At 40.7% G+C, this 13,193-nt stretch overlaps 1 protein-coding gene across 1 annotated transcript in view; it reads left to right on the top strand.

Moving 5' to 3' along the window:
* tiam1a (TIAM Rac1 associated GEF 1a) overlaps positions 1-13,193 on the top strand; it is a 55,299-nt gene that overhangs the window by 38,877 nt on the left and 3,229 nt on the right. Inside the window, exons 18-26 of the mRNA XM_069721026.1 lie at positions 8,345-8,569; positions 8,881-8,949; positions 9,062-9,187; positions 9,551-9,659; positions 10,076-10,255; positions 10,421-10,539; positions 10,632-10,740; positions 11,911-11,969; positions 12,348-12,444. Of these exons, the coding sequence (XP_069577127.1) occupies positions 8,345-8,569; positions 8,881-8,949; positions 9,062-9,187; positions 9,551-9,659; positions 10,076-10,255; positions 10,421-10,539; positions 10,632-10,740; positions 11,911-11,969; positions 12,348-12,444 (1,093 nt within the window). The remainder of the gene's footprint in view (positions 1-8,344; positions 8,570-8,880; positions 8,950-9,061; positions 9,188-9,550; positions 9,660-10,075; positions 10,256-10,420; positions 10,540-10,631; positions 10,741-11,910; positions 11,970-12,347; positions 12,445-13,193) is intronic.

Genomic DNA, 13,193 nt, shown 5'->3' on the forward strand with positions numbered 1-13,193 from the left:
TTCCCTCTCGGCTGTGTGTCAGTGAGTTTCAGTCTCGAGGGAGGACTAACAGGGTGAGGTCAGAGCCGGCTCCAGTCCAATCTCAGTCCTGTTGTAGAGCAGTCGTTCTGTGACTCCATTGTGCCATTATTAGTTGAAAGCAAAGTATGAGAAAACGACTGACAGATCGGGTTGCCAGGATGGCTTAATAGGGGTGGCAGGCCTGCTTAACTCACTGTTGGTGCACTGGACGTGAGGAAAACATTCAGTTCGTGCTTAATCTTTACAAAGTGGTTTGAAACTCAGCACAGTTTTCTAATAAACATTTAAAAGACTTTGCTTTGCTATTTTAGGCTCCCTGCTCTCTGCATGCTGGAACAAATCGGTTCAAATCATTCCAAACAAGTGAAACAAGAGAAAACACAGTGCAGCATGCAATCTTTTATATAACACATTTTAAATAGTGTGATATAATCATTTGAATGTTTTAACATTTATGTAGTGTTACCAGTGCCAGAGTAGCTGTACATTGTGTATACAGTAGTGGAAACAAATTGTAGAATTTTATCACCATTAAATGAGCGCAGATGTGTGTATGCAGGGGAACTAAAAATAGTCTTTAGTCAGCACAAAATTACTCGAGAATGTACATGAAACAAAATACTCATCAGATGACTGTATTTAATGCATAGCCATATGCTTCTTTTTTTTTTGTTTTAAATTTGTTCCACGTATACAGTCCAGACCATAACCATTTGGACCGTCACACATTTTTTTCTTTTGTTTATCAACAAAGTCTGTTTGAAATGTAATAATGGCTGCTACATTAAAGAGCTAAATATCAGCTTTAATTCAGGTAGCTTTACATCAGCACTGAAAGAACTGTGTGTGAGATATTGTCCTGACCATGCAAGTGAACATAATCAAAATAGCAAAAATGTTGCTGGGTAGATACGTTATTAAATAGCAGGTTCATACAGAAAAACTAGAAAATGACAAACAAGCTGGTAGACCAAGGATTGTCTTGGGCAATTATTTGCATGTCAAAGTAAAACCCCTTTTATCAAACAGCAAGTTGAGAATGCTCTCCAGGATGTAGGCATTTATAGTTGCTTCTCAAGAACCAGGAGAAGACAACAGAGGCCAAGTTGCAGTTTGCTAAATCATTCAAAACAAAACCGGTTGAGTTACAGAGCAAGTTTCCCTACGGAACAATTTCTATCAAAATGATGAGAGGAAAATGTATAAAGGGTTCGAAAGAAAAGGAGTAGTTCATTGGTCGAGCATTGTGGTGCTTGTGTTATGGCTTGGGCTTGGATGGTTGCCAACGGAACTGGCGCCCTATTGATCACTTCTGACCAAAGCAACAGGATGAGTGCTGAGAGTTACAGAAGCCTTCTGTGAGCTCAAATTCAGCCAAATGCATCAAAACCTACTGTAAAACATTTTATCACTCAGCAGGACAATGATCCTCAACAAACTGCCAAAGCAGCCAAAGACATTTTTAGGGTGAAGAGGTGAACAGTCCTTTACTGGCCGAGTCGGTCATCTGATCATACCTGAACTGAGCTGCACTCCACTTGCTGAAGAACGGCCACAGCGACAGTCTTGGGGAGCATCACCATCATACAATATTAAATACCTGACTTCTCATGAATGTGTCCACTTTGGGTATGATAAGGACTATATCTCCTCCACATAGCCAAAATAATAATAAAATGATCAAAACACAATCCAAATACTTAGTCTGAACTGTACTGAAAGGAAAAACAATTCACAGCAAACTAATACATCAGAACAGGTTACCAGTATAAAATGCTCCAAAAGTCTATGATCTTCATCTCACCTCCCTCCCTCCCCCCACCCTGCTCCAATCTAACACGTGCTGTCTGATTTGTGTCCTAATTTCCATCTGCTGCAATTTTTTTCCCATCTTCTCTCTTCTGTACCCCTTTTTTCCCCGGCTATTTGATTTACTGTCATATATTTTGGTCCCATAATTGAGAGCAACAATGTGACCATGTCCTGTCTCAGACACGACAGCTCAGTTTTGTCCCCTCTGATCTCCCAGTCTCCTTATCCTACTGTCCTTTGTTTTGAATGCCCTTTCTTTCCTCCTGTCCTTCCAGTTTCCCTCTGATCTCAGGTCCTTTTTCCATCCTTCTCTTCATCACTAACCCCCTGCTGTTCATTTCCATAAACAACATGAGGCTGCTGCTGGCGCTCAAACAGCCCGCTCCCTTAGCTCTCCAGCCGGCTGTGAGCCCCGACCTTTAGCCTGAACACTTGGATGCTCCTTTTGTCAGCAAAGACAATCCAAATTTACACAAAAGCCATGGGAAATACCAAAACCATGTAATTTCTCTCTCTCTCTCTCTCTCTTTTTTTTTTTTCTTAAATCTGTGTTACTTTTTTTTTTTCCCTTCATGTTTATCACTCTTTTGTTTCCCCACTTTCCTCTTTGGAAATGCTCCCAAGTGCTGAGGATTGTGTCTTCCTTCGTTTCACCCAGTGCCTGCGGTCACATGGCAGCAATGGGCTGAGGAGGAAGAGGCAAAGTGGGACAATTTTAATTATCCCCACATTCTAATTACTTCATTCTCCACAGTGTTTCACATCATTTAGTGGAGATAAATGAGTGTCTGGCTAGCCGGAGGAAACGGGAATGTTCATTATTTTAGACAAAGCACAGAGCCACCTCCCCAGTATGATAAACCAACCAAGAATACAACAGTGATTGCTTGGGATAACAGCAATAATAGAGATGACTGTGATTGCTGGTGTTCTCCAAGGTGTAGTCCGCCTCACTGACAAGTGCTGCTCATAATTTACAAATGTCTATCAGCTAGGCTCAGGGGCATATGAAATGGAAAATACATTATTCAGTGTTTGAAAGGTGGGGGGACAGTTTCCATCAAGGTTTGTCATGATTGATGGTATAATTGCAACTACTTATTTGCATGCAGTGTGTATTTCTTTAATGTCGTTAATTTAATTACTAACTACTATGAATCCATAAGTGGCGTGTATCTTTAGCCTTTGTTTTTAATTTGTCCTTTCATGAGCCTCTTCTACAATCAGAACTTAACAGCTCCGTGTCATTGCTGCTGCCCTTTTACAGTTATCCACTGGAGGGAGCACTGGGTTGATTCTTAAAGCCTGCAAGAAAACAAGTGTTTGCAATGTTAACACTGAGCATGCAAACAGAACAGATCTGTTTGATGTGTTGTTTGGAACATATCGGTGGTCAATCATTTATAGATTTTATTTTATTCCATGCGTCTAGGAACAAATAACCTACAAAGCCTTTAAATTAGTTTAAACATACAAAATTGAATTTTCTTACATTCCGTTATTACTTCAGCCTTGATGGTCAAATCAAGAAAATGCCTTGCACCCACTTTATAACTTCGAGTTAGAGGAAGAAGAGTGCAGTCTGCAAATCAGCTGCTTCGAAGGCTAAATGTTCATGCATAGACTGGTGTCATAACATAACCATCCTTTCACTTCAGATTAAATGATTAAAGTCTCTCTCTGTACATCCCATCATTCCTCATAGGGATTTATGGATTTGCATGTTTTCCTGATTTCGAATGAAACTGAACTTGAAGACTCATCCTTCTTTCCTTTCCCTCCCTCCTGCGCTCTCTGTTCGCTGACATAGACAAGTACCAGCCTGTTCTTTCTGAGAGACAATGTCCAAGCAGGGCTAAGATATGAGTACCTTCTTTCAAAGACTAGAGACATATTTCTATTTTCTAATACTATCATACATTTCTGCATGTCAAAATTCAATACACGAGTGTATACTCCTGTCTGTGTGATGTGGTCCTGTTTGCCAAATATGTGGATATGTGTAATCTGTCTTTATCCAGGCTCTCGCTGTGCATGGTTTCAGCGGACGGATGTGAGAGCAGGTTTGTGCTTGCCTCCATGCTCCTCCCTCATGCTGTACTTCTCTCCCTCTCTGTTCTGAAGGGTGACTCGGGGATGTAGCACATTTAGAAAAAGGGTAAAGATTTTGGGAATGCATGTATTGGACTTACTAGAGAAAAAGGTATTGCTGCCGTGCCTCCTTTTATTCACTTTATGTCTAGCTCTAACTGTTGGTATCGTTTTTCCCAAGCTGCTGTTGTCTTTACATGTCAGAGTTCAGGGTTTTCTGTGTTGCATGTGTTCAGGTCCTAACAGCTAACTGATCTGAAATTAACGAACAAGGAGTTAAAAACAAACAAGGAGTTAAAAAAAATAAGACTTGATATACATAATTAAAACCACACTTGCATTTGACTAAAAGTACCTTTCTTGAAGCTTTCGCAGCACATTTTTGACACATTTTGATCCCAGACATTTGGAAATATCAACAGATATTCGTACTTGTTGGCAGAGAATCCTTAACCTTTACTTTAGATTTAACAGCTGTAACATTATTGTCTTAACTCGGCTCTTAGATTTGCAAATACATCTGATCCAAGCAATGTGTTATTCCGGCTATTATTGTGTAACATTTGTTTCTCAGGGATGACAAACGTGCACCAGGTGTGGTATTGTGAGTCATGCCTGAAACTCCAGTTAGGCCTGCATGTAGAATTTACTTCAAGCTGCTTTGACCACCACAGGGGAGAATTAAGTGCATTGGGGCATCTGGCTTGTTGTCCATATGTGTAAGCACACAGAGTGAATGTTTAGGGCATTTTGAAACGGGAGAGGGAGCTACTACTGAACAAGTTAGTTTCCTTATTTATTAAGGTTGCTGGCTTTCTCAAATGTAGTGACATGAGTCTCTCTAAGCTGTGACAAGGGGGAGAAGAGACTAGAAGAGGAGAGAGAGAGAGAGAGAGAGAGAGAGAGAGAGAGAGAGAGGGAGAGAAAAGAGGCAGATGCCTGTTGTCTTTTCCTGTCCACAGTGTTTGGCTCTCACCACCCACTGCTTCCTCACCTCCTATTCTCTCCTCCCTCCTCTTCTTACATCTCTCATGAGGATGTGATGTTTGGTCTTATTATTTAATGTTGTCTCCTAGACCGCTGCTTCTTCTTCTCAAACACCTGGACAGCCGAGTGAGAGAGGCAACAAGGACAGAGAGCGGAAACAGGGAGATGACAGGAGATCATGCAGAGGCAGTCAGGGAGGAGTGAGAAAGTGATTGGATATACGCTGTACGATAAGATGACATGTGAGCGCTGTTGGTCATTGCAATCTGTTCTATTCAATCTGTGTAATGATATAACTGTTCTGCTGTAATGGTAATTTGACCAGCAGCAGTAATTTGCACAGCAGAGTGAGAGTTGAATAGCAGGCTTCTACTGTTACACTTTTGATCAGTTTGGCTAGACAAGTTCAGCATTCATACATTCTGCACAGTCGCTCAATTCAGAACGCAAAAGCAGCCTTCCAGCGCTTAGTGGTGCGGAGGAATGAAAGCTACCTGGATTTGAAAAGTTGGACAGGAAATTAACACCTGACTTTTCGGTGGAACCTGTTTGACCCGCCAGGATGTCAGCTTTCAGGAGGAGAAGGAATTCCAAGCCCTCGACTGAATCCATCTATGATGTGTTGCAGCTGGTGAGCCGTGTGTGTGTGCGTGTGCATGTGTGTCAGTATGTGTGATGGCTTGTGTTGTGGATTTGATCCTACAAAGGTCAGTGATTATGTCATGGTGGTGTACCAGCAGAACTAAGCTTGTGCTTAAGTTCAATTTCCAGTGAAACAATCCATTTATATAATGTTTGTGTCTCATCACACACAGTGTTTCCATGAACCTGCAGACCTTTATCATTTAATATCATCCTGTTAATATTTCAATGGCATGGAAAAAAACAACAACCTGCATCACTGTGCTGCAGACGCAGTGCTGCACAAACTATCTATTGACTGGTGTAATGAACATCATCAGATACTGCTCAGTAATGTTTGCAATTAAGAGCTGCTATTAATGATGATATCATTTGAATTTAACCCTTTAAATCAATAAACGTAATCACTGATGTAAATCATCATTTTCTGTATTATGTTTACTTATCAATTAGGTTGCCCATTTGAAAGTTAATTAGTTGATGTGGTGCTGCATCATGCAGCCATCCTCTGTCCCCATCTCTCTGCTGTCATCTGTCTCTGCCACTGCCCCATCTGTCACTTGGCTGTCACTAATTCCTCTGGCTGTCAAGGGCAAGACCTCCCTCATGAGTGGCAAGACAGACTGTGTCATTGCTCTCTTCTTTGTGTATATTTGTGTGTGCATAGACACTGAGCCGTTATTACAGTGCAGATCAGTGTTTCCGTTTGCACAGTGATGCCTGCATCCTTTTCTGCTTCTGTTTGTAGACATGATTTTATGTCCATTTAACACATTTTGATATTAACCACAAAGTCATTAAGATTACCAGTTTCTTATTGTGTGTCAGTGAGAACATTTTGGGGAGTTTTAAATTGTCTGCAATGCAGATACTTCGCTGGATGCCTAAAATCTTTTGTGAATGATACTAGAAAGAATTCAGTCATATGACAGGCAGTATTATTTTACTTTCATTAAAATACTTCTGCTTTATTTTGTGGTGGTTTACTTTGTGACTAACGAAGGTTATTTTGACTCCGCTGAAAAGAATTTCAACATCAGCATCTCTGTCGAAGTGTGTGTTTGTTTTTGTATCCAACAGTGTTGCCAAACTGGTTTGAATACCACTATGGAAAATTGTGTTTGTCATTGCTGGAGCCCAGCAGGAGACAAGCCGTGGAATCGGCAAAGACAAGCCACTTTCCCAGCTGTCTGTAAATCAGTCAGTAGAAACGCACAAGCAGGTGCAGTGTTATCACAGTTAATAAACTCTTTCTCTGAACCACCACACAAGAGGGATATCTTTGTGATACACATTTGCACAAGTACTTCTATGAAAAACACTGATGACTGCAGCGACTGAATTGGAGGCATTAATCCGATCAAACTAAGTGGTGGCTACAAATTGGATTGCCCCTTCTTTGTGTTTTATGAAGATGCAGATTTTGGCTCCCATCATCTGATCAGCTGTGCACAGAAGAATTACATCGCAGTGACTCGCTGTGTCTAGTTGTGCTACTTTGCGACAGGTTATGTGTCTTGTTTGTGTTGTCGAGTCTAAATTGGGGAAATCCAAAATAATTTGTCTGCCTCATGAAACCATATTACTCTTTAGTTTATGACTGACAGTTACATTTTGGATTGGAAAGAAGAAGAAATCAAGTTTTGTAGAACCCAAGAACGGCTGTGATCTTGTACAGGAGTTTCATTTAATGTGTTCGATGTGTGGGCCGAGTACGTTTATTCTCCTACAGTTCAGAGGAGATTATGTTTCGTATCTTTTCAATATACTTGTCCTTGCTGAGTAGAGACAGTAAAAAATGTCAATGTACATCTCTCTCTCGCTCCCTTTCATCTCTCGACAGAATCCTAGCAACAGCCTGCCAGGACTCGCAAACAAAACCATCAAACAACAGATTCACTGATGTTTGATATGAGACGGTGGCATTTTCAATCACTGAAAGGAAATCATAAAGTTGTTCTGGCAGCCATTGGAAAGATTAATAATTGTTTTTTTGGTACAGTAGGGAGACGTAACGCTGTATTACTCACAATACACTTCAGATTTGTCTTATCACACCCTGCCTCTCCCTTTTGATGACGCTGCCACGTCACTTTCCCATTCCTCTTCAATCTCCGGTGCAATGTTGTTCATCTTCGCAGCCTTGGGACTAGGAAAGAAATGGTTAGACGCCGACAGAACCTCTTGATCCTTCACTGTTCATGTTCTTGTGTGGGTTGCCGGTTCCACCGTGTAATTCTTTAACAACTGTTGCACATCAGTGCGTAGGATGGTTCATCTGACTCCTTCCAGAAGTCCTTGACCTTCACTTTGCAAAGTGTTGTATTACTCATTGCTACTCATTATTGCTAACCAAGGAGTGTAGGACTTTGTAGTTTTATTGGTAGCAACAATATCAACTACTATGGTATGCATCACCAGAGTGAGGCAGAGGATAGAGCCTCTTGTTTTCTTTCTTGAACTATTAAGCTTACTACCAATTTAGTCTGACAGGTCTGCTCATGCTTGGTATTTTTAAAACCGGGGATGCAGGTGGGTGTTGTCATGGCAGGTTTTTCAAGAATGTACTGTATGCATGGTTAGTGGTGCATATTTTCCAGTTTTTGTATGGATCTGTGGAAGAACATTATCAATATTGTTGTATGTGTTTTGTATTGTACTGCTCTACACACGCTGACATCCAAGATGGGACTTTTTTTTTTTTTGAATTATTATAATTTATTTATTTTTTTGGACCAAAAATTGTCCATAGACTATGACATGTTCAGTCTCTTTGTCTCTCTCCGCGCAGAGCACGGACCAGGTCACTGCTTTCTGCCGCAGTCTCCATGACATGAATCCCCTGGAGTGCCCTACGTCATCCTCCTCATCGTCGTCTTCGTCATCCCTCTCCCCGAGCCCCGTGTCGGCTTTACCGCCCACAGCTGGTGCTGCGACCCAAAGACAGCTCTCCCACGCAGACAAACTGCGCAAGGTCATCAATGAATTGGTGGAGACAGAGAAGACTTACGTCAAAGTGAGTACAGGCTGTCTGGAGTGTTTCATTTGTTTAGGAAAGTAATAAATATCACGAGTGAGTCGACCATCTTCTTGATGAGAATGCACATATAGTCTTATACCCACAACTACTCACTGAATGCTTTTTGTGTCACAGTGGGTTATGTTCATACATGTTCGAGCTGACTTCGTTCTATTGTTTTAAATCCTCAGTAATGATTCATCACCAAACAAGCTTTATATTAACAGACAGCAACACACGCCCTGCTTCGTTCCTCCTTAAACATCTGATCACAGGCTGATCTTATTAATGTTCCTCATCTTTTTCAGGACCTGAGTTGCCTAATAGAGTGCTACCTGACACCTTTGCAGAAGGAAAGCTTCCTCACACAGGATGAGGTACTTTTCACCTGATCTGATCTTTATGAGCTAGAGATATACCTACTCTAACCTCAACATTAACAATACTATTAAGGTAGCACTGACAGAATGATTGATCTGTGTGTTGTAGCTGGATGTGTTGTTCGGTAACCTTGGAGAGATGGTGGAGTTCCAGGGGGAATTTCTCCGCACACTGGAGGATGGAATCAGACTGGTGCCAGAACTTGACAGACTAGAACGGGTGGAGCAATTTAAGGTGAAGGAGGGTTGATGGCTTGACCTCACTGCATCATTCAGATTAGAATCCTCCTGTAATGTTGTCTAATATTAAGATTTCTTCCACTTGGTGCTGCTGTTTAGAACTTGCTATTACTTGCTTAATTCATAATACATGACTGATGGTGTTATTGCAGATGTACAGACACGTGTTTGCCCTGATTCCTTTTGGCCTGACTCGGCAAATGATTTCTCTCCATCTGCAGAAGGCCAACCACAAGTTGTGACATTTGCTGATTTAGTTGCTTTTCCAAGTATTGACACCCATTTACTTTAGCCCGACCTTGTTCAAAAGCAATGCTATTAGATTGTAACGGCATGACATTTTTGTTTGTTTCCACAGAAGGTGCTGTTCTCCTTGGGTGGGTCATTCCTGTATTATGCCGATCGCTTCAAGATCTACAGTGCCTTCTGCGCCAGCCACACCAAGGTCCCGAAGGTGCTGGCTAAAGGTAAAAACATGCACACAATCTTGCCAGGCATCAAGCATACAGCGACCACGTAACTGTTATGGTAGTTGCACAGTAATTTATTGCTGTCTTCCGTCAGTAGCATGTTATAGCTGGATGCCTCGTGTAGTAGGTGAAGCATGTTGTTTTAGTCACATGCCCTGCACTACAGAGGGTGAACTGCAGCTAGTATCAGCACATGCTTAAAACTGACAGCATGTCTGGTCACACAGTTCAGAGGCATTTCAAAGTGCAGTCTAGTTCTGTATTTACTGCCATGGTCACTAGTTATACATTTTAGCGGCCATTTGCTTAGTGGACAGCTTCTGTCTTTTAGCCGCAGGTATGTTTTCACTGCAGTACGTCTGTCTCTGTTGCCTCGCCTCTTGTAAGGAATGCTCATATTTCTGCTTCTCCAGCAAAGACCGACCCAGATTTCAAGGCTTTCCTGGCCGAGAGAAACCCCAGACAGCAGCATTCATCCACTCTGGAGTCTTACCTGATCAAACCCATCCAGAGAGTCCTGAAGTACCCGCTGCTGCTGAAAGAGCTCTACTCTCTCACTGACCCCGACAGTGAGGAGCACTACCACCTGGATGGTAAACCTGTTCACATGCACTTCTTGATGTAGCACTTTCACTCCATTGTGAAATGGTATCATGTGAAGTTTGTTTCTGACTCATGGAAACGATAATTAATGAGAATACAACAGATTTACGGTATGTATGATTTGGAGTTCTTCATGATGAATCACTGTCTTTCAGTTGCAATGAAGGCCATGAACAAAGTCGCGAGTCACATAAATGAGATGCAGAAGCTTCATGAAGAGTACGGAGCTGTTTTTGACCAGCTCATCAATGAACAGACTGCAGATAAAAAAGAGGTAAAACACACTGCATTTGAGGTTATCCTTCTTGGAGTCAAATAAATTATGCAATTGATATCTTGTATGTTTTTTACTTCCATTTATCTCAGGTGGCTGACCTCTCAATGGGAGATCTTCTGCTACATTCGACTGTGATGTGGATCAACCCTCCAGCCTCTTTGGTCAAAAGCAAAAAGGACCCCGATTTAGCTGCTTTTGGTAAGGGTTAATGTGGATGTTGGATTACATTGTGAATGGGCTTTTTTTAATTTAGACATTTCTTCTTGGTTTCAACCTGTCTACACAGGAGTACAGAGGGCTTTTACATAATTATAGCTGGAGTAGAAATACTATTCATATATTTCTGAGCTGAGATTTTCATTCAGAAGAGTGTTCTCAAGTAAAGCAGTTTTTAGATCCATAGCTATAGCCAAAATTCAAAAAGAAATTAAATTCTACATCTTTATATATTATAACACTAAATACTATTATATCATAATGATATGCTTGAAACCTGACTTAAGCTTCATAAAGGTAGTTTTTTTTTTTTACATTGCTTCTGGGTTTGGTTGCATTGCAGCTGATAAACTATACATTTAGAGTTATGATTTAAATGTAATTTTCAGGATAAACCTGTCATTTTGAATATTTGAAAAATAGGTGATGACATTCCTTTTTGTATCTTAGTGTACAGAGCTAGTCTAAACATAACTTCAAAAATCCTGTTGCCACATCCTTGCAGAAGTTTCGACATATATAGTTAAAACATTTTTTTTAAACAATTTAAAAGCAATTCTACCATATATTTTAATGGTCTCAGCCCTCAAGAATCACTGCATACTGTATATGAGAGTATCTTCACAGTTGCAGGTGCATGGCACTTTACTGTACAACACTGCCAGGCTTACTGTGTTGCTGGGTGCTATCTTGGGTGGTGAGGAAATAGACCTGGTGCAGACTACACCAGGGAACTTTACATTATTTGTTTTACTTTTCTTGTGTCTAGAATATAAATGGGATGACATGCAATTCTCACACACCAAGAAGTGCCCAGAAGTATTTAGAATTTCACTCAGCTCAGACACCTCAGGCATTAAATATTGCATCCTCAGAGCACATGGGCTCTTTGGAAAGGTGGGAAAAAGTGGTTGCTTTGAGCATGTGATGTCGTGACTTTGGTCCATTTTCAGCTATTATTCTACGGATATTGTTTGTCATCAGTTTGGGACTTTTTCCTTAAAAGCTGTGACTAAAAGTGTCCATTGACAACCTGCATCAAGCTGTCACTGAAGTAGATTTGGTAATGAAACGTCCTTTGATGTATGAATGTATGCAGGCTTTCTTAATGGTTTCCTTTATTTCCTTTTCATCCCTCCCTTGCCCATTCAGTGTTCAAAACGGCAGTTGTATTTGTGTACAAAGACTGCTCCAAGCACAGGAAAAAAATTGTAAGTACTCCTTTTTTCCCTCATTTTCTGTTGATTAATTCCAGTTTGAGACTGACAATGGTGGAGGATGTACTTTGCAGAATGGTGCTCTGTTTCCGCTGAAGTGCTTTTATACAAATTGTTTAGTTTTGGATGGCACATTGAGACCACAAAGAAATTAAGGTTAATGTCTTTTATCTTGGGACAGTAGACTGGGATATCAAATGAGGACAGTTATTGGCTATTGAACAGATGGAGGAGATTTTTATTATCCACATTCAGACTGTTCCTCCTGTGCAGTACAATATGTGGTTATCTGTCACTGCACACTTGTGCTCTCTGCTGTCATGTTGATGCATTACACTTGCATTCGATACCCAACCACTGTCTCTCTTTCAGGGTGGATCTCATCGTGCGTCTGTGAGCGACGACAAAGATCCTTTCCGTTTCCGCCACATGATCGCAACAGACTCTCTACAAGTTCGTGCCCTTGCAAGTAGGTCTATTTAATTACGGTAAAATGCAGCAAATGTATTTTTCAGTCTTTTCCTCCAGGTACCATTAGCACTTTGAGGACTGATTTATTTTCTTGGAAAAGCCATTCGAATTACTGCAATACTTACTGGTCGCCCAGCTATTAGTCATTATCACAGCTGGACTACATGCCAAACTCAGGTCTTGAATAAACATGGTTGGCTCACTTTTTTTTATTTATCTGTTTAAGCACAGCAAGCGCATAAATACAAGGTAATATAACATATATTAGAATAGATAACCCTTTCAATTAAATTCCATCAAAAAACATTATTTATCTGGTCGTTAGTTGAAAATGTGATGAAGAACTGAAACCGCACATTTACTTTAATTTGTCTCACGAGGGAAGCAGACAATTGATGTTGTCAGTCATCCAGATGTCTCCATAATGAAAGCCTGTTCAATGGGGAAACTTGTGAAGGGATTTTAGATTTGCGCATGTGCAACAGATTATGCTGAATGCATACATAATTTATGAAGCTATCACTTTGTAAGAATATGTTTGAACTATATCCTCACAAATTGGACTTTTGTAGGGAAATCTTGCCTAGGCTGACATTTTTACAATCAATTTTAACATCACTTAAAAGTACACATACTGTAAACCATAACCACATTTTTTGATAGGAATTAATGTGTGCATTTTTATACCGAGGTCATGGAAAAGATAATTTGCATGCTTGAGTCTGTCTCCCAAAACCACCAAGGTTG

Source organism: Brachyistius frenatus, unplaced genomic scaffold, assembly GCF_029030835.1.
Source record: "Brachyistius frenatus isolate BFR_SWC_R1_liver_20210118 unplaced genomic scaffold, ASM2903083v1 Contig_5, whole genome shotgun sequence".
NCBI classification, from domain to species: Eukaryota; Metazoa; Chordata; class Actinopteri; family Embiotocidae; genus Brachyistius; species Brachyistius frenatus.